Source organism: Leuciscus leuciscus (assembly GCF_965113295.1).
Source record: "Leuciscus leuciscus genome assembly, chromosome: 4".
Lineage (NCBI taxonomy): Eukaryota > Metazoa > Chordata > Actinopteri > Cypriniformes > Leuciscidae > Leuciscus > Leuciscus leuciscus.
The window spans coordinates 6,114,359-6,140,450 of record NC_138728.1 but is presented as its reverse complement, the minus strand read 5'-3'; the positions used below and the strand labels follow the sequence as shown (position 1 = coordinate 6,140,450).

The 26,092-nt window shown below is 38.4% G+C and overlaps 2 protein-coding genes across 5 annotated transcripts in view; both read right to left on the bottom strand.

Moving 5' to 3' along the window:
- The window catches only part of erc1b (ELKS/RAB6-interacting/CAST family member 1b), a 220,111-nt gene extending 219,325 nt beyond the window's left edge, over positions 1-786 (bottom strand). For all 4 annotated transcript variants that reach the window (XM_082167060.1, XM_082167061.1, XM_082167062.1 and 1 more), the window contains exon 1: positions 595-786. The gene's annotated coding sequence lies outside the window, so the exon portion shown is untranslated. The remainder of the gene's footprint in view (positions 1-594) is intronic.
- A 2,264-nt stretch (positions 787-3,050) lies between these two features.
- On the bottom strand, positions 3,051-25,228 carry ninj2 (ninjurin 2). Its single transcript, XM_082168598.1, has 3 exons — positions 24,893-25,228; positions 3,691-3,901; positions 3,051-3,594 (listed from the first exon to the last, which is right to left on the bottom strand). The coding sequence occupies exons 1-3, from the start codon at positions 24,926-24,928 to the stop codon at positions 3,446-3,448; spliced, it is 396 nt and encodes a 131-aa protein (XP_082024724.1). The 5' UTR covers positions 24,929-25,228; the 3' UTR covers positions 3,051-3,445.
- Between the last annotated feature and the right edge of the window lie 864 nt (positions 25,229-26,092).

Sequence of the window (26,092 nt, the reverse complement as noted above, 5' to 3'; positions counted from 1 at the left end):
CTAATCTCTCGTCTGAGGTATTTTGTAACCGATACATATTTTCCCGCTGACGTCACACAGAGTGAGGACACTTATTACGAATATTTTAACCGCCTCGCGAACGCTTTTAAATTTGTTCTACAGGGTGAAAAGCAAATAAATCAGAAATGAAAGTGTGAAATGCACATGGGCTTCTTCTTGAAGCTTCACCCCGCCGAGGCTGAAGCTTTGGACGGATTCTCAGCGGTTTTTACCACACAACAGTGTCCAGATTGTCTGTTTGTGTCGATTCATAAACCAGAGAATGGAAAGAGACTCCTGTGCTCCTTCTCCTACATGGAATATATGTGTATTTTTTTCTTCTTTTCCCTCCCCCTGTTCCTCCATTGCTTGCTGGCGCAACAGCGTTTTATTTTATCAGTCTCTCGAGCGCATATTGAGAAATATCAGGTTTATTTACCTTCCCTATAGTTTGTCTGGGCACATACTAACGTATATAGACCGTTAGTGTGCAATATACCGATATATCTCCACGTAATCCCACACTATCAATGGGCTGTGTCCGAGCAGTTCAGACTCTTCAGCTGAGGAAATTCACTTTGAAAAGCTCCTTACCTTATTTCACAAGAGGTTAGTCCGGTTTGGTGAGATGGCTGTGCCTGTATGTAGTGTTGTAGACGGACCGTTATCACTTTGAGAGCTGATAACCGCGGGGAAAGCCCTGTTTTAGAGTACTTCTGTCGTTTTCTTCCTCTCTTTGCCAGATCTACCAGCCAGGGCGCTTGAAGTGACGTAACGAACCGGGATGCGCGCTCCCGACGCTGGCCTCCATGACCGTGCACGAGCGCTTCTACACCACACAGAGGATGATGTGCTGGTTGTATTCAGTGGGCTTCAAATGTAGCGGCATCTATTTTTGTCTTTTTTTATTTATTAAGAAATAGTTGACATTTTATACATGTGATTTCACATGGTCAGTGTCACAGGTTTGCTTTATTTGATTAGTGAAATATAGTGCAGAAACCAAAATATTTATTATTCATCATAAATCACATATATAGGTGTATACCCACACGATGAAGTCTTCTGTGTGTAATTTGGGGTTTGACTGATATTTCTGCTTGTGAAACTGAAGCATGACTGCAGGAAAAGGTTTCATAGACCATGAACAGGTTCGGGATGTTCTTTCTTGTTCAGTTCCCTTAAAGGAATAGTTCACCCAAAAATAAAAATTATGTCATCATTTACTCCCCCTCAAGTTGATCCAAACCTGTATGGATTTCTTTCTTCTGCTGAACACAAAAGAAGATATTTTGAAGAATGTTGGTAACAGTTGACGGTAACCATTGACTTCCATAGTATGAAAAAAAAATACTATGGAAGTCAATGGCTCCCATCAACTGTCTGGTTACCAACATTCTTCAAAATATCTTCCTTTGTGTATGGAAGAAAGAAATTCATACAGGTTTGGATCAACTTGAGTAAATGATCAAAGAATAAAAAAATTTGGGTGAACTATACCTTTAACCGAGAACAGTTTAAAAATTAGCCTCTAGTCTCTTTCCTTTAACACTGCGATGAGTTATCAGATTATCATTGTCAGTAAATTACATCATCATTCTTACTGAAAACAGTTTCAAACTGCAATATAATAAAGCAACTGAACCAATTCTATTTACAACCCATCATTATTCGAACTGTACAGTCTGATGTTGACCTTTTATTAATATTATTATTTAAATATATTTGATTTAGTTAGTGTACATAAATCCAAAAGACAAATTTAATTAACATTTAAAGCCTGAAAGGGATTTATTCGTTTTTATTACTTGTTTCCAATTGCCTGTTAGTGTAATATATATATATATATATTCCACTAGAGGTCAGTATAGCTTTTCCTGTAGAAGATGAGAGAAGCATTAAAGGGATAGTTCACCCAAAAAGAAAATTCTGTCAGTAATTACTCACCCTCATGTTGTTCCAACCCCGTAAGACCTTCGTTCATCTTCGGAACACAAATACAAAGACATTTTTTATTAAATCTGAGAGCTGGATCACTCCTCCATAGGCTTCTAAGGCATTATAACTTGCTGGCCCAGAAAATGCATTAAAGACATCGTTAATATAGTCCAAGTGACTCCAGTGGCTCAATCTTAAGTTTATAAAGCGACGAGAATACTTTTTGTGCGAAAAAAAATACAAAAATAACGACTTTATTCCACTATTTATTTCCTTCTCTCTGGGCCTCGAGTTATTTCACGTAGTGTAACAGCGCAGCGCTTCTGTGTTGTACGTCACACATAGGCTCACTATTGGCCGACGCTGGTCATGTGTGTGATGCGTGTGACGTACAACAGAGAGAAGGAAATGAACAGTGGAATAAAGTCGTTATTTTTGGGGGGGTTTTGCGCACAAAAAGTATTCTCGTCGCTTTATAAACTTAAGATTGAGCCACTGTAGTCACTTGGACTATATTAACGATGTCTTTAATACATTTTCTGGGCCAGCAAGTTATAATGCCTTAGAAGCCTATGGAGGAGTGAGACAGCACTCAGATTTAATAAAAAAATATCTTAATTTGTGTTCCGAAGATGAACGAAGGTCTTACGGGGTTGGAACAACATGAGGGTGAGTAATTACTGACAGAATTTTCATTTTTGGGTGAATTAACCCTTTAAATTGATCAAAGTCAAAGGTGAAAGTAAGGACATTTATAATGATACAAAACATTTCAGTTTCAAAGAAATGCTGCTAAACTTTTAATTTTTCACAAAAAAAACCACACAAAAAACACAAAAATACTAAGCAGCATTGATGAGGATGAGGATGATGATGATGATGATAAATGTATTGTGAACAGCAAATCAGCATAGAATGATTTCTGAATCTATCTATCTATCTATCTATCTATCTATCTATCTATCTATCTATCTATCTATCTATCAATCTATCTATCTATCTATCTATCTATCTATCTATCTATCTATCTATCTATCTATCTATCTATCTGTCCTCTATCTGTCCTCTATCTATCTATATAAATACAGTAAATTGGATGGCAAACAGTTGAGTAATTCATGATAAACATTTATTAGTTTTACAATTGACAGGATGAATAGAGCACTTATTAGATTATGTATTCATGTTATATACGTTTTGCTTCTAGGTAATATAAAATCACTGGACAGTCTATGATAAATGAATGTTTATAGACTGTTTAATATAATGCCCTCTCAAGAAATAAATAAAAAAGACTTTTAAATAATCGTGTCTTATAAATATCAAATATCAAAGCCAGGAGGAAGTCTTTCATGAATGGATGTGACTTTCATCATAACCATTAAAAACATGAAAGAAACAGTCACAAGCTTGATTAAAACTCAGTTTGCTTATACTGTATGCATATTCAACTTTGATATATTTTTTCACATGTCCAGACCGAATCCCCTAGGATCTTACAGACAGTTTACTGTTTAGGATAGAGACCTGTCTTCTGCACCCCAAAAGCAGTGATGAAGATGTTGATGATGACGGTGAGAAACACCAGCCCTGTGGCCACATTATTCATAATGTCCAGCTTCCTCTGATTGGCCACATCATTGAGGTTTTTGCGTGCTGAAAAAGAAAGATTGTATAGGAATTACTAAATCCATTTTGATTAACCCTTTAAAATCCCTGACAGATTTTGTGCAAGATGAATTTGACACTTACCCATGTTGACGAAGAGAGCGCCTGCGAGCACTTGGAAGAAGAGTGACGCAGCGATGAGGATGATGACAGTGAGGAAGTACTTGAACTCAGGGCCCTGCTCCAGGACGGCTTTCAGCTGAGAGGCGTTTGCCATCAGCAGCGCCACATCCAGCATGCTCTCTGCTATACTCTTCTTAGTGGCATAGTGGTTCAAGTTGAGAGGTTCTGCGGGCTGACAGAGGGAAATCAATTCAACTTAAAATATTACATTCAATTAAATATTGAATTCAATTAAAAGGGGCTATGTAGGATTCAGAAACTGGTGTTATTAGCACCACTTAACACCGGTGGCCGTTAAGTGAACTGCAGCCAGCAACCAGACCTGACGTACAAGGGCCCTGTCCCAAATGGCACACTTCATATGCACTTTCGGTCTTGTGGACTTACAATGGATGCCGAGTGCGCGTGTCCGTTAAGTCCGTGAGACCGTAAGGTGTCCCATTTGTCATTTTAGGCCTCAGAAGGGTGCTCGCGAGCCTTTGTGGTCGATATGTGCCCTCGATGCGCACTTTTTCCAAGCCCACACTGATGCAGACTTCTTCCCGACAGTCAAAGCGGCGCTACGTCACGAAAGTGTGGACTCGTTGGAAGACCAAGAGTGCTTAGGGTGCCATTTGGGACAGGGCCAAGGACGTGATTCAGTGACCTGATAGGCTATATCATGGAGAAGATATTTCGTTTATTGTTTAGAAGTAGGAAGAAGTTGAAAATACCTTTGAATATACTGTTTTTAAAGTTAACGAACATCCACACTCCATCCACGCTACTGAGAGCGATGTTTAGATGAGTAATATCTGTATAATATAGCCTAAATATGTGCGGTGCGCTTTCCTCTCAATAACAAAATAAACATAGCTACAACAAAGATGAGAACGGTGAAAAAACAGCAGTTAAGAAAGCATCTGATCATAGCGATGTGGATATGTTTGCACCAGATCTGCAATTCACTGGCATCATGTAGACAGATGAGGTAATTAAAATTACACTCTGTTATGATAGTTTGATTATGAAGTAGAATATATTTAAGACTGTAGATATAGCTATGTGAGACTGTAGTTTGAATTAATCCTTTTTCGTTGCATGACACAATTACATGATTCATTTACAGTAGGCTACATACTGGCTCTTTCTGCATTATCCTGAACGACGTTAGGTGAACGTTGTATTGTATTTATAAGCATTCGGTTCATGTGTCATCTCTCGGGAGCGCGCGTAATGTCACATTCTTTTGATTTTCCAGGCAAAAACGTCCCGAGTACTTAAAGGGATAGTTCGGCCAAAAATGATATTAAACCCATGATTTACTCACCCTCAAGCCGTTCGAGATGCATATGTCAATCATTTTTCAGACGAACACATTTTCAGTTATTTTAGAAAATGTCTTAGATCTTTCAGTGGTTATAATGTCAAGTTATGGGGTCCACCTCCTTCAAGTCCCAAAAATGTGCATGCATCCTTCACAAAAGTTACCGCTGTTGTAAATAATTTACCGTCGCACGCATATTTGTTTATCCAGCACCGGCTTTGGACATAACGATGTCCACAGACAAGGTAGAGTATGTTGCATGATTTTTTGAAAGTATGATGTATTGTGACATCAGAAACGGCTATTTTTATATAGGCTCCACCTATCGGCTATAGTAGCTAACGCTTGCCATAAAGCAAGTCAAATTTGTAGTTTCTTATGTCTCATTCGAACTACAGATCCGCTGCCCGATCTGGCAAACTTGTATAGTGCGGTTATAGTCGATAGAGGTTCGCAAAGCAAATGCAGAAGTGCTGTTCACCCTGTCACGAGTTGATGAACAACTGAAACGATTTTGGAAACATTATTTTAAGGTACAAAAGAATCTTTGGTGTCGCTTTAACATAAAAATCAGTCTACAGGCTTTCATAGACAACCTAGCAAGTTGGGGAAGGTCTCGTTTTTCAAGTTTCGTTACAAGCTGGTCTCACATGGGCAATAAAGACATTATAGCCTACATATGTGCAGCTTCTGTGCTTTGCAGTGTTGGCAAGTTGGCACAGGTGGTGAAGTAAAGTAAAGCATTTTCAGACTCATGCATAGGCTACTGCATATTAATTAATTTAGCCTACCTAACAATGTGCTAGCATTTTTATATATTTTTTTTTCAGTTGAGGAAAACAAGAGACCAAACCTCATCTTAGAAGAAATATCAGTGGTTTCCAGCAGTGGTTTTATCTGTGAGATAAGATCCTTCAAAGTGAGAGAAGTTCTTAGTGCAAATGGAAGAAGGCTGAATGAACCCATTTAAATGTCAAAACTCCTGAGCACATTATGTCTCTACATGGATGTTTGTGGTGATGGCTAACATAATTTATGGACTGTTTAATGAAATGCACAAAAAAAACAAAAAAAACGGTGAATATTCTTAAGGTTTTTCACGATAAATGAATGCACTGACTTTTAATGAGTCATGAATTTGACCACTGACAGCTACCAATAGATGGCAGCATTTTACTATAAATCTTTCAATCTTCAATGTTCTTTTTGTAGACACAACTTGGGGGCGCTAGATATTTAAATCATATATTTTTTTTATGATATATTTTATTATTTAATAATAATAATAAATTAAGCAAAAAATAACATTAGAAAAAAATTTTTTTAACCATGTCTTTTAAAATTTGTACATTACCAAAATAAGACTAATATGTAGCCTACTTTACTGCCAAATAAACACTGATGATACATGTAGATTTTTTTATCAACCCACTAAACTATTATTAAAAATCTCTTTAAAATTAAAATTGCTCATATTGTATTTCTAATCTCTCTTACGCCCTTCAATCCTTTCTATCAAATCTCAAAATCAATTTAACATTTGCGCTTCGCTTCCTGTGTTTCATGATTGCTCTTTTTAATCTTGTCTCTCCTAACATGCCCTTATCACTGTCTACAGGACCTGTTAGAGACATGTGGACTGAAAGAGATTGCAACTACATCAACATGACCTTGGGCAGATGTCTTATCTACATCAGAACGAACATGCATGCTTCATACATGTGACATATGAAGAGCTTGTTTTGTAAGGGAAAAAAACCGGAATCCTCTCCACCAATCACGGCACAGTAAAACGAAGACCAGGCAAGCGTCCAAATACCACATGCACAGGCTCAGTGTTTTCCTTAATGATGGGGAACGTTTTTCCTTTTTTCTTTTTAAAATAAACACCATGGGAGAGGTCAGGAATATTTTACATGTGGGGCCCGAGTAGTTGGCCCACAGGAAGTCCACCTCCCCACCCACTCATTGGCTGCTCTCACGGCCAATAGCAAATGGGAAAGGGCGAGGAGGGTTCACTCAAACAAATAACGTTTTTTGCTCCGTCTTCTTCTTCTTGGCAACCACGTCTCACAACACATGCAGATAAGAAGGAGGGTCCTTGTAAACATTCAAACCCTCTATGCTGGTTTGAAAACAGCTTGTTCGCCACAGAAAAGAGAAAAACACACATAAATAGATTTATTAGTATATTATCCGTTTTTTTACGGAATAATTTTTTACAGTGGACTCTCTAAAACTATTTATTTTATAATATTCATTTTATTCTGTCATATATTCTGTCATCTCCATCACGGTTAACGTATTCTTTATTTTAAATCTTTATTAAATAAATCTGTGCAGTAGAGGAAATGATCATTTAAAATAATAATAATAATTGAAGCAATAAATATTGAAATTGTTTGTCTGTTTGATTAGATTATCATAGAATTGTTGTAAAACAATAAAATATACAAATAAATTAGAAACATAGGACAAAAAAATGATGAAAGTATGATAAAATGATTTCAAATATACTTTATAATCAAACTATCCTAAAAGTGTAATTTTAATTACCTCATGTGTTGAAATATATGCACGATCAACAGCAATAAGTTGTTGGCTGCAGTTTACTTAATGGCCACCCATGTGTCGTTAACAACAAGGGTTTCTGAATTCTTCATATAGCATATTAAAATGGGAAAATACTGTAACTGAATAAAAACACCAGCAATGACCCAGTACATTTTTGTAGTGGGAAATTTGTTTAGTCTGTGAATGAAGTATTATTTTGAAGTCAGGAAACGGTCACATCGCCAGGCCGCTGGGTCAGATCTATTTTGCTCTATGTTTCCTTTCTTTCATTCATTCATTTTCAAGATACTGTATGAGCCACTCACATTTTTAAACCAGCAGCGGCATGAACTGAGAATAAATTCTGTTTACTTTCAATGGCGTAACCCTAGTCAATTAAAACCTTCAAAACAAAGGAAGCATTGGAACGATGCTGTCCCCAAAGGCAGGAGTAGTTATGAAAGATTGTCATAAAAGCCCTTTCCTTCTTTATTGCGGTATGGGGAGTGCTGAAAAACAAAGGTCTCTCTTTCTCCACTGGATTCATATTACGATGATAATATTGTTGAGATTTTATGACTACAAGAATTTTCTGCCGATTTGTGCTCTGACATGCCAGGATTACGTGACGATGGATTTAAAACCGGTTTTTACGTTTGGGATACAAGGGGTGATATGAAAGCTACTGTACTCACTAACCTGTGGCAACAGTCTAAAATGTAAAGACCTGACATTATGTTTTGCCCTTCAAGCATTTATAAAATACAGACTTCCTTCCTGATGGACATTCTGGCCTGTATAGCATGACCTTTGACCTTTAATTTATCTGCCCTGAATCAGAGATAAAAATATCAGAGTGTGAAGAAATGTCACAATCAATCAACAAGTGCAGTTACATAAAAATATGTCAGAACTGTCAAAGCTCCCACTATATTGCAACATTAACGATCAATGTCATCATGGCAACCTGGGATCCATGTAAACAGAGCTGGTAAAGTTATGTTGCCTCAGAACTTTCTGAAGTGAGCCAATCAGGGCCAGGATGAAATGGCATTCTAGCCAATTAGAGAGTGAATGGAGCTTTAGGAATGTGTTGACAGGTCGGTTGGGGCCCAGAGTATTCTGGGAATTAAAGGGAATTCTGGGAAGTTACCCAGTAACTGTAGGGGATAAAGAACACATGGAGTATTACAACATTACATTCACTTGAAGCATTACAAACATTTAAAGATGTATAATAAAAAACGGAGAGAGTCAATATTTCACATTTATTCTGCCCTATTCAAGTTTGTTTTGCCTAATATGATAAATAATTTTATTTAAAAAAAAATGTAAGACTCAAAATGGGAAATGAAGATTTAACAGATTTTTAAAGCATTGTTTTCTACAGGTTAAATGGTTACCAGTAGGTGGCGACAGGTGACTTTATGAGTGTCTTTATGAGTGAATCATTTGCTTTTAGTTCTTGAATCACCACCTGATGCGTTCAAGTGTGTGTATCTGCAGGTCAGAGTAATAGGCCTGCCGAAAGATCTTTAAAATTGGTTGCGAAAGCTGACTGTTATGGTGTGGGGTAGGGGTTAGTTTCTGTTGTAGCATTGTGCACCATTCAGCACGCCCCTACCTTTTGGCAAGCCCATTACGACCTGCAGCTATCCTATCGTTTGTTTAAACGCATTGAATAATTCACGAACGAAACACGCGACTGTTCTTTCTGTCTCATTTCGAATTCTTCACCCTCCGCTGGTCGCATTTGTCAGCCGCATACATCATCGAGGCTCTCATTTCAGAAAAGCAACCATTGCATTCCAAAGTCAGAAAGAAATTGCCGTAATAAACACCTCATAGTACATTTTTATAACGGTTGCTTTTCTGAAATGAGACAGCTGAGATGACAAATGCACCTCTTTTATAAGTGAGTCGTTGTATTATTCACTCAACCAATTCGTCCAGATTCATTAAGAAACAAAACACCACTATAGCCCCTTTCACACAGTGCGTTGATCCCAGGAAATTGCCGTAAAATTGCTAGAGTGCCTTCTGTGTGAACGCAAACACGTCCCGGGATTGATGCCGGGATGGGGACATAGTAACATTGCCGGGATCAGTCCCAGAACGCGCCCTGTGTGAACAAAAGCCAGGACCGTAATGACGCATGTGCCGTCACATGGGCCTTTCTACAACCTATGCTACAGCAAACCCAGTAGCACTACTGAGGAGTATGGACTCATCTTCATGTAGAAATGACGAAGAGGAGTTATCCCGAACACATTATCCGTGTATTTTCCGCAATATCAGTGTGAAAGGGGCTTATGTTTGTTTGAAGATGCTTAACGGTTCATCCTGCTTCGTCTTCATTTGGAACTGACAAACTCTCAATATTGTATCTAAAATGGAAGTTTCATTTATTAACTTCTTGTTTTTATTATTATGTAGTAGCCTTCATTGTACTGTAACGTAACGTCTTTGTTATGCAGTAGTTTTATTTTTTTACAAAACAAAAGGGCACTGAAGGCTTTGCACTTTATACTTTATCACTTAAGTATACTAAAGTATAAATCTGATGTCAAACTGTTGCTTATTCCCTCACTGAGTGCTTTTGAGAGTGTGTTTAACAAACTTCACATGGACGGTTTTAGTCTGTATAAACCAATAAAACCGGGCCTTTTATCACTGACAGCATGTCTGCATTTGTGAAATAACAGATTTCTTTCTAAGTCTAAGTGAAGTTATCCGCGGGGCGTATTGTGGGCTGTTTAGATTGGTAGAGGGTCACGCTATGTTTATAATGACAGTTGCTATAAACACTGGAACATCTTCACTTCATATTAAACACAGGGAAAGTGGAGGCAGAGAGGGTGCGATGGGACACGCCCCTTCCCGCCCACTGAGCCCGCGGCAGCTGTCACACCTGATGAACCGCATGACCTCATTCACATTCACATAATCACAATGATGATGATATGGTGATGTGGATGGATGGATGGATGGATGGATGGATGGATGGATGGATGGATGGATGGATGGATGGATGAATGGATGGATGGATGGATGGATGGATGGATGGATGGATGGATGGATGGATGGATGGATGGATGGATGGATGGATGGATAGATAGATAGATAGATAGATAGATAGATAGATAGATAGATAGATGGATGATGTGGCTGTAAATGTATTAAAGTACTTAAAACAATTAAGATTCATTCCTTTCAGAATATAGGTCTCTAAAACGACTCTGTGCATCTGTAATAAACTATTAAAAAGTCGCTGAGTAACTTGCTCATAAACACACTATCACCTGCACTGACTTCCTGCCACTGTGACTCTCCAGTGTGTCACTTCTGCTGCTATTGTGTTCATATGGGAGGTTGGGAACGTGTGTTGTTTTCACACGGGTAGAGGAAGGGGTTTGTATATTAACTGTGGTTGACTTAATTTGAATTTGTCATGCGGATGTGGCTAAATAGAGGCTGAGAAAAAAGACAATTTAGAAGCAGAAATAGTGAATAGAAAAAAAGTGTTGGTTCTTCTTTTGAGGTCGTAGCTCACCAAATATAAAGCAGTCCGTACATGCAGACACCACAGTTAAACCCAGTTTATTTTCCTTCTTTCTATACAATCACACACATATGAAAGCAAACATAAGGTGTATCGCCCCACAACACCCCTCACTCTTTCTGTCTGACTTCTACTGACTAGACCATTTTCACTTCCCAGAATTCACTTCTGTGGGCGGTCTAAAAGGTTGGAAATGTGTTTTCTGTTAAACTGTGATTGTGTTTTCACTCATAACCTTCGGTGATGCCCTTCTTCTTGCCGTCATGAAAAAATAAAATAACATTATATAATTACTGAACCCATAGGAGAAAATAACTTTCCTCTATTAAAACGGGAAGTTTGAGTGGGAAGGACATGCTAACAGCTTTGTATTTACATTACAGAAAATGATTTGCTACTTTATATGGTCAGATGTAGTTGGTACAAGGGGGAGTGAAATTCTCATTCTAGAAAGCATTTGATTGGACAAAATGAGTGAGTGCAGGATGAGTCTTCAATATGTCAACACAACACACTTATAGTCAATCAGCAGTAGGGGTGTATACACTCATGATGGGGGAGGAGAGAGAGAGAGAGAGAGAGATTTGAAGAAAGACTGTAGAAAGAGAAATGGCTGAGAGACATTAAAGAGAAAAGATCAGAGGAATATCACTAGAAACTGGTATGAGCAGGCAAGAGCTTTAGGGCCCAGTAAAGCTTTCCGGTGCTGGAGAAACCTGAAACCGGAACGCAGAGGTTGTGTTGTTTCTGCTCCAAATGCCAGGTTTCACAGAACCAAGATATGCTGTTGTAATGTTAGCTTATCCTGGAAATCCAGAGTTCTCGCGAGAGCACAAGCTGAATTTGCTCAGCGAGTTACTCTGGCGTCGAGTAATGATGCTCATTAAATATGCCCTTGTATCCGAGCTACACCAATCACATCGGGTTATCTGATATAGGCGGGCCAGAGGCGAGCTGAACAGAAGACGACAGCGCTGTGACGTCGAAGTCATTAGTAAACATTGCAAGATGGCTATGGATGAACACCAGTTGTTTGAAACGGCTTTAGCCGCTACAATGAACGAGTTAGACTTGGCTTTTTATCTAAAAGTGGAACAGAAGACGGCGCTCAAATCGTTCCTTTGCAAGAAGGGCGCTTTTGCTGTTTTGCCGACCGGATACGGCAAGAGTCTAATCTACCAGTTAGCTCCGCTGGTAGCTAAGCATATGGGGCTTGTTGTGATTGGTCGTAGTGTTATCCAATTGCGTGCAGTGAGATTTTCAAATGCATGCTTGGTGCCGCCCCTCGAGCTGGCCGATTTTCATTAGTCGATGCCAGACCATTAATCTTTCAGATTTAGGTCTGGATTTCCAGGCTAATGTTAGTTAGTAACAGGCCAGCTTTGAGCGTCATTGTGTGTCTGGAGCTGCTGGAGACTAACAACCAACTCTCGCTTGTATAAACTGAAGGCTACTCTTGTGTACTCTTCATTGTCGTTCGTTCGTCATCTTCGCATTATTTTTCGTGAAGCATTGTTTTGCTTCACTTCAGCTATGATAAAGAGACATCCACTGTGTATTGCATGTTCATGCATTTTGGGGGCGGAGCAATGAAGGGATCGGTGTGTTTGTTTGGGTTGATATCAGATATCAACAGTGTTTCTCAGAAATCATTCACTGGTCTTGTAATACGCGTACTGTAACATATCAACATTTGTTTCAATTGTGTCTATTTTATTTTGCTTTTAGAAGATACATTTGAAGCAAAGGTATAAATGAGACCTCAATGAGATGGAAAAGCCAACCTCTGAGCATTACAATCATCTTCTGGGTGTCATAAAACACACACACACACACACACACACACACACACACACACACACACACACACACACACACACACACACACACACACACACACACACACACACACACACACACACACACACACACACACACACACACACACACACACACACACACACACACACCCTGTTTGGCAGAGTATAATACTGTGCAAAGTCATAATAGAGCCCAAGGGAGACACTTCTCTTAAAGAATTCATGCTAATATCATCCCTGACCCTGGTCTGCTTGTCAAACCACTGTGTCAAAAAGGAGTTACAGAACAGGAAATGTTTACTTTACTCTTTAAGCTTCAGGATAAAATTCCTACCTTCTCTTTGTACCCACCAAACATCCTTTATATTTCCTGTAGTGACACAAGGACGAGTAAATGATCAGATACGGTGCCTTAGTGGGTTGTCATTGAAGTGAACTACATGACATGAGCGGATTGGGAATGTGTGTGTACTAAACTATAGCTAGGAGACAAAATTGTCCCCAAAAGCTAAATCTGACCAAACGTCCCTTTGGGGACGTCCTCAATTGGAAAACTCAAACATAAACACTTTTTTATATATATATATATATATAGGCAATATACATATATACATTTTTTATAACACAAAAAAATTACTTTTTACAATTTGTCATTATGATTATAGAAGCTTTATATAAAAGTGTATTGTTTATTTAAAAACAATACAAGTTTGTCCTCATTTACAACTGTGTGTGAGTGTGTTGTGCTGTTTTTTTTTGGGATACAGCGACACAGAGCTGGACAACTGGGGTGTCACTTCTATAAAATGGGTCATGATATTCACATTAACCCAAGACGAGTCCAGCAATGACACACACACACACACACACACACACACACACACACACACACACACACGCGCACACACACACACACACACACACACACACACACACACACACACACACACACACACACACACACACACACACACACACACACACACACACACACACACACACACACACTCACACACAGTCTCTAAAAATTGCTTTAGAAATGACATGCAGAATGCACAATAGCCGCACACACACACACACACACACACACACACACACACACACACACACACACACACACACACACACACACACACACACACACACACACACACACACACACACACTGTCCTCCTCTGTCCTTTGATAACCAGTTTATCTGCAGCACTCGGCTCAGGGCTCTCTCTGTCCCTATCTGTCCTGGAAACAATAATAAAGAGAGAAAAGGAGAGATGGAAATGTAAATGGAAGAGTAGAGAATGTGTGGAGCAGGTTCCTGAGCTCAGGGCGGAGGTCTGTGTTTGTCAGTTCAGTTTTCCAGCACCATCTTATCACCCAGCTTTTCTCTCTCCATTCCTCCCTCGCTTTTTCTATATCTCCCCTGAGCTCCCTGTGTTATCCCTCCCTATGAAAACATGATGACCTCAGAAAACTGGACTTGACCAGACCAAATCTGTGTTACGAAGTGACATAAGCGTTTCACAAAGTTTGGCTGTGTGGCATGGAGAGCGAAAAAAAAAAAAAAGGTTTAATTTATTTAAAACATTTTCAAAGTAAAATTAAATAAAATTTCAAAAATAAATGTAAAATGCCATTTCATTTAATTAAATATATCATTAAATATATTTTATCCTATCATCCAATTCCTATTATGCAATTTATTTTTGTTTTATTTCACATTACTGTTTTCTAAACACATATTAGCTTGGATATTAGCTTAGAAAGTGAAAGAGATATTAGAAGGTTTAATTTTTATTATTTTTTATTATTAAATGTAAACATTTATTTCATTTAAAAAGTTAAGGTTTACCGTTAATAAAAAAAATTATATTATTTTTTATTCTTTTACACTATAGATCAGTTGACACAAGTGAAAAAAGTGAGAAAATCTGTTTTTGGAAATTATTAAGTATATAAATCATGCGTAATTGAAAAAATTAAGTTAGGTGTCCTGTTCACAAGCTATTTACTTAATCATTTTAATTTCCTCGCTTTTTTAAGTTAAATCAACCGATCTTTTTTCACATTGTAACAAACATGGCATGGGATGTAAAAGAGAAATTAGAATTTTTCTCTTTTTTTTTCGGTAAGCGTAATATAATGTACTATAACTAAGATTTTATTTTTACTTAATTAAATATATTTAAATATATCATTAAATATTCAGCTTTTTTATTTTATTTTTATTTATTTTTTTACATTTTATTTTTTTTCTGATAAACTATTACCATGCCAAATCTTATGTTGGTTTTAACTGTATCCAGTGGCATATATTTGTATTCCCATCCTAGCAACAAGCTATAAGATAAAAGTGCACATTTGCAGTGGGAACAGCCCATTTTCCCCACTTGTTAAAAATGTCCACGATTCTCTCATTATCATCACTGGCCTGTAATCATAAAAGAGGGCACCAGATAATTTTTTTTTTTTTTTAGCACATTCAAAATGATAGATGATTATACTGCAGGCATTTTGCCCTGTCAGACTGACCTCGAAGTTACTCAGATTTATACACTATGCTATATCATTATACCAGTGCTCTTTAATTGTCTCTTTAGGTTAACACACTCTAAAGTTAGAGTATGTGTGAATATGTGTGTCTGGGGTGTGGTTGGGATAGTGTTGGTATGGCATGGCATCAAAAAGGCAAAATGGCCTGGATTGGGCAGCAGCAGCTCTGGAAAGCCCCGAAACGGCTGACTGCTTTAGTCATGGCTGCTGTAGTCACATGGGCTGGAATGTCTTTCATACTGAATAATACAGTTGAAACAGCTAGAAATGTGAGTGCAAATTCCTGCTCTGCTGGTCAATGAGCTGACAAACAGCTAGAGGGAGACAGGCCTTTCATGACCCTCTGTGTGTGTGCATGTGTGTGTGCGTGCGTGTGTGTGTGTGTGTGTGTGTGTGTGTGTGTGTGTGTGTGTGTGTGTGTGTGTGTGTGTGTGTGTGTGTGTGTGTGTGTGTGTGTGTGTGTGTGTGTGTGTGTCTGTGTGTGTGTGGAAGCATCTCAAAGCACTGGTGTCATATTATAGTGGAACGTCCAGTTTGTCAAATGACTGCTGGAGTGCCTGAAAAACACATTAGGCTTTATTATCTGCCTGTGTCTGTGCTGAGAACAATCTCTCGGGCGCGCTGACTTCAGATTTATGGGGCTGTGATGATGACTCATCCAGCTCTGAAGGCCATGTAGTGTCTAAGATACTTCTACTGGGGTGTTCATGGTCTCATGCATTACCAACTCTGTCCTGCAGGGGAACAAAAAGCTATAAAAAAAACAGAGGGAGAAAAGAACTACCAAGCGGAGCAAAATATTACTGCTCTGATGTTGCCCTTTTTATAATTGTTTAAATAAAGTGTCATTTTAGTTCCAGATGTTTCTTCAGATGTTATTTTTTTTAAATCCTATTTAGTGGTCAAAAAATTTAAAATGTTTTTTAAAAAAAGAAAAAGAAAATAATAAGTATTGTTATTTTTTTTATTGTTAAACTGTAATTTGGCATATTCATTTTATACACAAATATATATGTGTGTGTGTGTGTGTGTGTGTGTGTGTGTGTGTGTGTGTGTGTGTGTGTGTGTGTGTGTGTGTGTGTGTGTGTGTGTGTGTGTGTGTGTGTGTGTGTGCGTGCATGTGTGCGTGTGTGTTTATATATGATTCTCTAAAAACTATTAAATTTGAAGACTTAACAACATGTGGAATAAATGGGAAATAATTGCACACAAAATATTAATATTTATTGTTTTTTTTAAATATTGTGATTTTTTCCATATTTATTTTAAATACATAATATTTTAATGTTAAAATGTCAACGATTGTGATTCTTAGCTGCCATGGGAATTCCATTCTGTTTATTAAAATACAACAATGCAGCGATTCCTTCTGAGTCAAAAACAGAAGAACTAAGTGGCAAAAAAAAAACCTGTTCAAACGAAACATAGAAAAATAGAAATGTTTTTGTGCATTTGCGGGTTTCACATCAATCAGAGAGCAGTGTGTGTTCCCAGGGACAGGAAGGCATCTGTACGAGTCAAACAGGCAACATAAATAATCTCAGAATACATCAAGCGTCTCTCCTGACATCAGGATGGACGGATGCCAAACAGTCACAAACACATGTATGCTGACTATACTATGCTAAACAGCCTCAAATGGGACACTCTTATTAAACAAGCTTCTGAAATTCACGTTTGTTTGTGTATTCATCTGGAAAATTAATTTCAGTTGGATGAAGTGCATGGAAACCCAAGGTCATGACATTTCTTTGGCCCCCAGCATGAAAACGCTCTTGAATTGGTTTACAAAGCATTGCTTTGTGGTCTAGGGTCTAAATTCTATCCAAGCACCGCCTGTTGACCACAACACATCTCCAATAAAAAATATTTGACACCTTTTTTCACTGGTTTAAAAACCCACAATCGACTCACTGTGCCTTCAAACATGTTTTCAATCAGTATGCCATTAAAGCAGCTGGACTCTTTAGCTCCTGGATCATGGACAGTGTCGTATGGGACTAAGGTATTAAATCCACACCCATATTAAAGTCTGGAACAGCCCAACACCATGTTTAACAGACATGCCTCTCATAGTATGAGTTACTCTTTGTGGCTAAAGGACACAGGTTAATGCATAGCCTATAGCATAGTAAAAACACATCGGCCGAGAGAAAGGTTATATAACAGGAAATAGTTATATAATCTCACACATATGCTTTTTATATAATGTGGAAGTATGTTTTTTTAAATACATATATATTTTTGAAACTGAATGTGGAGGATTTTAACTGCGACAAGATGACTGACAGGGCAGTTTAAACTGCACGACAGAGCGGTGCTACACACTCAAAAGTATGTACTTTTTCTTCACAAAAACATACTTACTTTTAGGGCATAGTATAATTGGGACGCAGCACATATTTAAGTAAATGAGTAGCCTATATTTTCACTGAGTCTGTTGCAATGCATTCTGGGATTGCATTCTTTTTGAAGATTGCGGCTGCGTCCGAATCCGATGTTAACTTCACTTCCTGTCTCCTGAAATACCTTCATCTGATCGATTTTTGAAGGCAGCATATGTATCCTCCGCTGCCCCTTTGATATCCCACAATCCTTTGCGTTCCATTCCATAAAAGTTAAGCTAAAAAAGAAAGATGGCGTCTGAAAGTTGTGGTTGGTGGTCAGTTTGTGTGTAAATGTACGTTTTTGAGCAACGTTTTCCACTTTTGATGTAATTTCTAGCAAGAAATTACTATTAATTACACATTTTTCTCATATTTGTGAAGCATTGAATATAGCGCTATGAAGGTGACTTGACTTGACTAGAATGTAACATGATGATTCTGCTTAGTCTTTGGAAAAAAGTCTTAATGTCGGGTGTGTGTGTGTGTGTGTGTGTGTGGGGTGTGTGTGTGTGTGGGGGGGGGGGGGGGGGGGCATATGGTTCCCAAAGAATTTAATTTGGAAGCAGAAGGCATGACCCCAGACAACCCCACATGTTTTGCTTCCACATGTGACATCTCAGCATGAGACTTTCCTCCAGGGCTTTCCTGCCTTTCAATGCGGAGCACCCACTGGTTTGGACCACTAAAGAACGCTGTGTTTCCTTCCCTCCTTCTCTCTGAGAAGTGCTGTCGAGGAAGAAACGCAGACAGATGTGACTGGATAAAGTAACTTAAACTGACAGCTGACCCATGAACGATCAATCATGCTGTCAGTGACGAGCCATGTTCAAACACTCACCCAGCAGAGCCATGTGTGTGTCCTATACCAGTGAAGCCTGATAAAGAAGAGCTACACATGCCTGTTATATGAAAACAACCAGACCAAAGTGTGACTGTTTATGTCTTGAGATCTACAGTAGCCATAAAACTATTTGGACACTTAAGCTACGCTTACAATTGTCTGAACTTTATTTCAATTGGCGTTTGAGAAGTTCACACAGGTGTAGTTCATCACATTATATGTTTCTCTAACGTTTTCCTACTTTTTTCATCTTCAAACCAAACTTAGGCCTTCAATCGTCAAAGTTTAAATCCTGCGCTTCCCATAATGTTTACACATTAGGTCAGTAGGCGGAGAGTAGACGGTCTTTAGTGACTGTTCCAATGCATTCGACCACATGAGTGTTTACACTACGAAAGCAATCCGGCGTTTGTGTTTTCAAATACCTCTGGAAGTGGTCGAAAGTGGACAAGCTCAAAATATTTTTGACCTCATTACCTGTATTTAGCGTCGGCCTCTGGTAATCGGATTGATGAAAACGCTTCTTAGTGCCAAGTGTAAACAGGGCCTATTATGCTGATTTAGTCCTCAAGAAACATTTCTTATTATTATCAATGTTGAAAACAGTTGCTGCTTAATATTTGTGAAAACTGTGATATGTTTAAAAAAATAAAAATTTTACACAAAGTTCAGATTTTTGATCAGAACGCTCAAAAGAACAGCATTTGAAATATTGCTTTAATATATATAATTCTTCACTGCTTAAGAGTGCTTATAACGCAAACATCTGCAGAATTGTGTATCATGTCAAACCCACAAAGCAATAATCATGTTGTCACTAGGAAAATAAATCAAGAAGATCAAGGTGTTTCATCACAGATGTGACACAACCGCAACCTCAGGTTAGGGCGTTATTCACTCAAATATGGTTGTAGTGTCAGTCGATATCTTTAAACAAACATTCTCGAGAGACACGGCAACAGCAGAACTGTGCCAGATTCAATTTTCTTTCAGTTGTTACTTTTTAACCATTCTATCAAAGAGCTTATCGTGTCTGTGGGGTGGTCACGGATGTGTTCACAGGCTGGTGCAACATGTCCTCTGTGAGATCTCTCACCAAGAGGCCCCTGTGAAAGCGGCCCCATTACCCCTTCCCACAGGTGAGGGAATATGCACTTCGCATATCTCATTCTGATAGCTTTGACCTTTGAGGAACCCATTAGGCTTGAATCCAAAGCACGTCGTGACCTATTGGTTCACAGTGTCCCTGTATATATTGCACATGTGCGTCCTAAGTGACATACACCAAAAATTCCCAGAACTGTGTGATTTGTTTTAGAGATGAAAAATGCTGACGAGAGGGCGGAGCAACCTGTCAATCACATGAGATCGACCAATAGCAAACCACTACTATCCAATCAATTCCCGATGGACAAAATCAAGTCCCGCCCTACCTGGTCAAGACAATCTACTGAACTCCAAACTGAATGTCAGAATGGGAAAGAAAGGTGATTTAAGCAATTTTGAGCGTGGCATGGTTGTTGGTGCCAGACGGGCCGGTCTGAGTATTTCACAATCTGCTCAGTTACTGGGATTTTCACGCACAACCATTTCTAGGGTTTACAAAGAATGGTGTGAAAAGGGAAAAACATCCAGTATGCGGCAGTCCTGTGGGCGAAAATGGCTTGTTGATGATAGAGGTCAGAGGACAATGGGCCGACTGATTCAAGCTGATAGAAGAGCAACTTTGACTGAAATAACCACTCGTTACAACCGAGGTATGCAGCAAAGCATTTGTGAAGCCACAACACGCACAACCTTGAGGCGGATGGGCTACAACAGCAGAAGACCCCACCGGGTACCACTCATCTCCACTACAAATAGGAAAAAGAGGCTACAATTTGCACAAGCACACCAAAATTGGACAGTTGAAGACTGGAAAAATGTTGCCTGGTCTGATGAGTCTCGATTTCTGTTGAGACATTCAGATGGTAGAGTCAGAATTTGGCGTAAACAGAATGAGAACATGGATCCATCATGCCTTGTTACCACTGTGCAGGCTGGTGGTGGTGGTGTAATGGTGTGGGGGATGTTTTCTTGGCACACTTTAGGCCCCTTAGTGCCAATTGGGCATAGTTTAAATGCCACGGCCTACCTGAGCATTGTTTCTGACCATGTCCATCCCTTTATGACCACCATGTACCCATCCTCTGATGGCTACTTCCAGCAGGATAATGCACCATGTCACAAAGCTCGAATCATTTCAAATTGGTTTCTTGAACATGACAATGAGTTCACTGTACTAAAATGGCCCCCACAGTCACCAGATCTCAACCCAATAGAGCATCTTTGGGATGTGGTGGAACGGGAGCTTCGTGCCCTGGATGTGCATCCCACAAATCTCCATCAACTGCAAGATGCTATCCTATCAATATGGGCCAACATTTCTAAAGAATGCTTTCAGCACCTTGTTGAATCAATGCCACGTAGAATTAAGGCAATTTCTCAAGGCGAAAGGGGGTCAAACACAGTATTAGTATGGTGTTCCTAATAATCCTTTAGGTGAGTGTATATCACAATACATAGAGAAGAAGAGACTATTGCAACTTCTGTTTCATGACGACTTTAAGCTAGATAAACCTTTATGGCTTTTTTATAGATTTTTTATGGCTTAATTCACACTGTCAGTTTTTGGGGAAATTAAAACATTCAGATGACACACAGCTCATATCTCCATAGATGTAAGTTACCAAAACCACACATGAAAACCCACAAGGGTTTTCCAAGAAAGCAGTTGTGAGTCATAAAAATGTACGGGTGTGAGTTGAGTTATAACTGAATAGATATCTATTCTAACATTCAATAGAATGCGGTTGTCACTCCTGTAAATAACTGAACTGTGTGTGAATGTAACCGAATTATGGACTCAAATACAGGATTGACAACCGTATTTTGTTGCTGTGTGAACGTGGTCTATGAGTAAGTGAGTAAGTGTTCTATATAAAAATGAGTTTGACAATGTCCAGACAGAATTAACTTAACACTTTTTCAGTCTTCAGCTTTTCCAGTCCATTTTATGACTGGGAGTCAGATTCAAAAAATATTTCTTACTTTAATAGAAGACCCATTTTGCTTGTCATAATATACAGTAAATTATTATTTAAAGCTAAATGCGATAAAGAATAGCCTTTTTAGTAAAGCTTGTAAAAGCTTATAAAATCAGTAATTTCTCCTCCTATTTCTGATTGTGACTTTGAGAAGATGTCTTCATCAAGTCAGTGGGTATGCATCTGTGTTCATCTACACATGAACTATATAGATATCTGTGTCCAACTATCACTGTGGTGACCAAACATCTAGCAGACAGATGACTGTGATCAGAGGAGGAGAGCTAAACATTAACCAGTGTGTTTTTATTATAATAGCAAACAAACCTAATTACCAATAACCCTGTTTAATGCACTTACATAACCTTCAATGGCCTTCAGTGTAAACCTCATGACTGCATCACTCTTATCTGCCTTCGTTTGAAGTTTCAAAATCATCAAATTACATTGCATTAAAAATTGCATGTTTGTTTTATTATAGCTAGTAAAAACATGGTGCTGCAAAATGCACTGTATCTCATCACGTGACTGCTTTACAGGACCCCTTCATAGATGACAACATAAGTGTGCAAATCTGTTTTTCATCCCACATCTGGAAACACTTATTTCTCCCAGAATTCCACGGTGCATTCGAGTATTTATTGTTACTGCAACAGCAGCACTGCATCATGGGACATGATCCAGACAGATCTATGCGTTGCTTGGATTTCCACGGAAATTCAATATGACTTCAACACGTGGTCAACTCCCAGTCATGAAGCAAGTGAAAAAGCAGGGGAAAATGACACGAAGTTGAAGGGAATGCATTCAACACGTGGCTGTGTTGCTTTCAAACGTGTCACACTAGTGTGAGAGATGCCAGATCAGGTGCTACTGCCCACTATAGAGCCCGGGCGAAGTGGCACCAATGTGCCATCAGGTCAAAGAGTAGTATAGCCAATTCCCAGAAATGCCAGTCATCATCCTGTACTTCACAAAAACACTCCAAACGTTTCATTAGAGAATACAAGGAAACACTGGAGAGAATTAGATGTAAATTGCACTGCCAAAGAAATACAGCTTAGACGTGCACAAATCATTTAAATGTCAAAAGATCCCTATCTAATAATACAGTGGTTCTCAACTCCAGTCCTCGGGACCCACTGCTCTGCACATTTTGTATGTCTCCCTTATTTAACACACCTGAACCAGATCATTAGCTCATTAGGAGAGACTCCATGAACTGAACTGAGTGTGTCAGATAAGAGAGACATACAAAATGTGCAGAGCAGTGGGTCCTGAGGACTGGAGTTGAGAACCACTGTAATAATATATGTTATCGTATACCTGTAATGCACATATCCAAGTTCAGATGACTCGGATTTTACATCCGATGAACCCCCATGGTCGTTGTTATAATCGGCGCATTATCTGGCAATCTTTTTCACAGGGATCAACGTGTTCTGTAATATCATATAGTACCCTGCCTGCAAGCGCCGTGTAATCCAGAGGAAATGGGATCCCAAGCTCACTGTCATGACCGTGGATTAGTTTGGAGACCCGCCGATCCACGCTTCTCTGTGTCGTTCTGCTGTAAGTGACCGGACTGAGACCTGTGTTTCATAACTAATTTGTCTTCGCTGCTCAGGCCATGGGCAAGTGTTATTAAATATAATAATATAATGTTGTTATAAAATTAACAAGTCAGCAGATATGACATTTGGACATTTACTGGGACATGCTTGGCAGATGGATGTGAGGCAAGGATAGTCCTATGACAAACAAATCCTGCAGGAATTTGTCCCTAGGAAGTGGAATTTAATATATGCCACTAATAATAGAAACATGTCTGAAAAGGTCATTGAATAAAACCTTAAAGGGAAAGTTCACCATAACAAGAAAATTCTGAAAAAAAATGCTAAATATACTTTTATTCAGTAAGGACGCATTAAATTGATCAAAAGTAACAGTGAAGACATGTTACAAAAGATTTATATTTCAAATAAATGCTGTTCTTTTTAACTTTTTACTCGTCAAAGAATCCTTAAAAACACTGTATCAGTTTCCACAAAAATATTAAGCAGCACAACTTGTTTTCAACACTGATAATAATGAGAAATGTTTCATGAGCAGCAAATCAGCATATTAGAATGATTTCCGAAGGATCATGTGACACTGAAGACTGGAGTAATGATGCTGAATATTCAGCTTTGATCACAGACATAAATTACATTATTTGAAATTGTGGCAACACTTTAGAAAACTGTACCATACTTACACAGAAATAAATGAGTGATACAATAGTTATCATGCTTTTCACTTTAGAATACTATTTCAAATAATTAGTAATTCCTTATGAAGGATTTGATAATACTTGAGTATAACCAAAAAAAAAATCTTCTTTTGTCTTACATGAAAGAAATTTAGTAATACAGGTTTGGAATGACATGAGAGAGAGTAAATGATGACAGAATATTCATTTTTGGTGAACTATCCCTTTAAGAAAAAACAAACGAGTAACTGAACTTCAAACTGTATTTTATTCCAAAATGAAAGTTATGGTGGACAAAGTTCCAAGAAATTGTAAAAAAAGATTCAGAATTGCCTATTTCTGTCGTCTGAGATCATGAGCCATCTAAAAATATAATGATGCAAGAAAATGACCTTTTGTAAGCTTTTTTTTCCCCCCAGAATTGCACTTCAACACACTTTTTTTTCTTTTTTTACATTTTCCATCCAACCAAATGTTGTAATTCTCTCCCTGGGAAGCCTTGGTTGTCATAGGTTTGTGACAATCCTCCTGACCCCAGTAATAGTTTGGTAAGTGCATGTTTTGTTGATCTTCGGGTACATTAAATGTTCAGTCTGTCTTTGCAGTCCATCACTAATTGATATTTGATGGATTCTTTGAGTGATGCTTCAGATGAGAGAGAACTACATGATCCCCTTCCTCTAAATACACAGAACATTCTGCACCCCGACGTGAGGACAGAGAAGGACAGAGATCAGGAGAAAGAAAATAAGGAATGTCATGTCGCAGCCCCCAAAGAAATACCAATGGCTAGACGTCTCATCATACCTGTGGTCGATCTGTACGTCCTCTTGCTGCTGACATGGCGAGTCCCGGACGACTGTCGTCGATGTGCCCTGTACGGCTGAATCGTAGTCGAGATACGCTCGGAGTTCCTTAGAAAGGGAAAGTGGGAAAGTTGGCAAAAGCTTTTGAAGAAATTCATGGCACAAGGACAGCCGTCCAGACAAACAAGTGTGTTATTCACTTCTTTCTCTTTTTTTTTAAGTCCAGCGCCACTCCAACCCACTGGACTGGGTTTACAACAAAACTGAGCACTCCTTTGTAAACAGTAAACCAGTCAAATATATCCAGTGTAATCACAGTCTGCGGAGTGGAGAAAGACGAGATTTTTTGGTTTGCCCAGTCAGTATTATTAGACTCAAATCCCCCCAATCCAGTCAAAGACTACATTCAGAGCTCATTCACACAAACTGCAACATTTTGATATTTTTATAAATGTGTGGCCAATATGTGGCTAGTGTTTTAATATAAAGAACACACAAAAAATGAATTGGGGACACTGATAAACTTCACTGATGAGTCTTAAAATATGAGAGGTAAAATATACTTTCTCCAGTTTAACATGCAGAGACTACTTTAAAGAAGTCATTTATACTGTAGTTTGATTTTCCTCAAAAGTGTAAACATGGCTATTTCAATATCGCTCTATTTGTTTGTGTGTCAACTTCTGGCTCATCCAATGGCATGGGTTTGGAGTAGAAGACTACCTGTTTGGCTGGACAATGAAATTACAGTTTTCAGGAAATATGTTGGAAACAGCTGTTGTTGTTTTTTACAATTAGTTGTACAGAAATTACACATTTCCCATTTAAAGGGATAGTTCAACCAAAAACCAAAGTTCTGTCATCATTTACTTACTCTCATGTCAATCCAAACCTGTATAACTTTTGTTTCATGCAATCACAATGAAAGTCTTAAAAAAGTCACAAAACGCCATAAAGGTATTAAAAAATATTACAAAAACAATTGTGATTTGATTGCTATATGGTTATGTTATGGTTAAGTCAAAGTATTTGAAACCAGAATCACTGAGTAAGTGAGTTGGATCCATCTTGACAAAATTTCTAATTGTATTGAAAAGATCATATTCAAAAGAATGATTTTGTTCATGAATTGGACATTAGACCAGTTGAACATTTATTGGACCAGTCTAATTTCTAAATGAATCATTAAGAATGTTTTTGC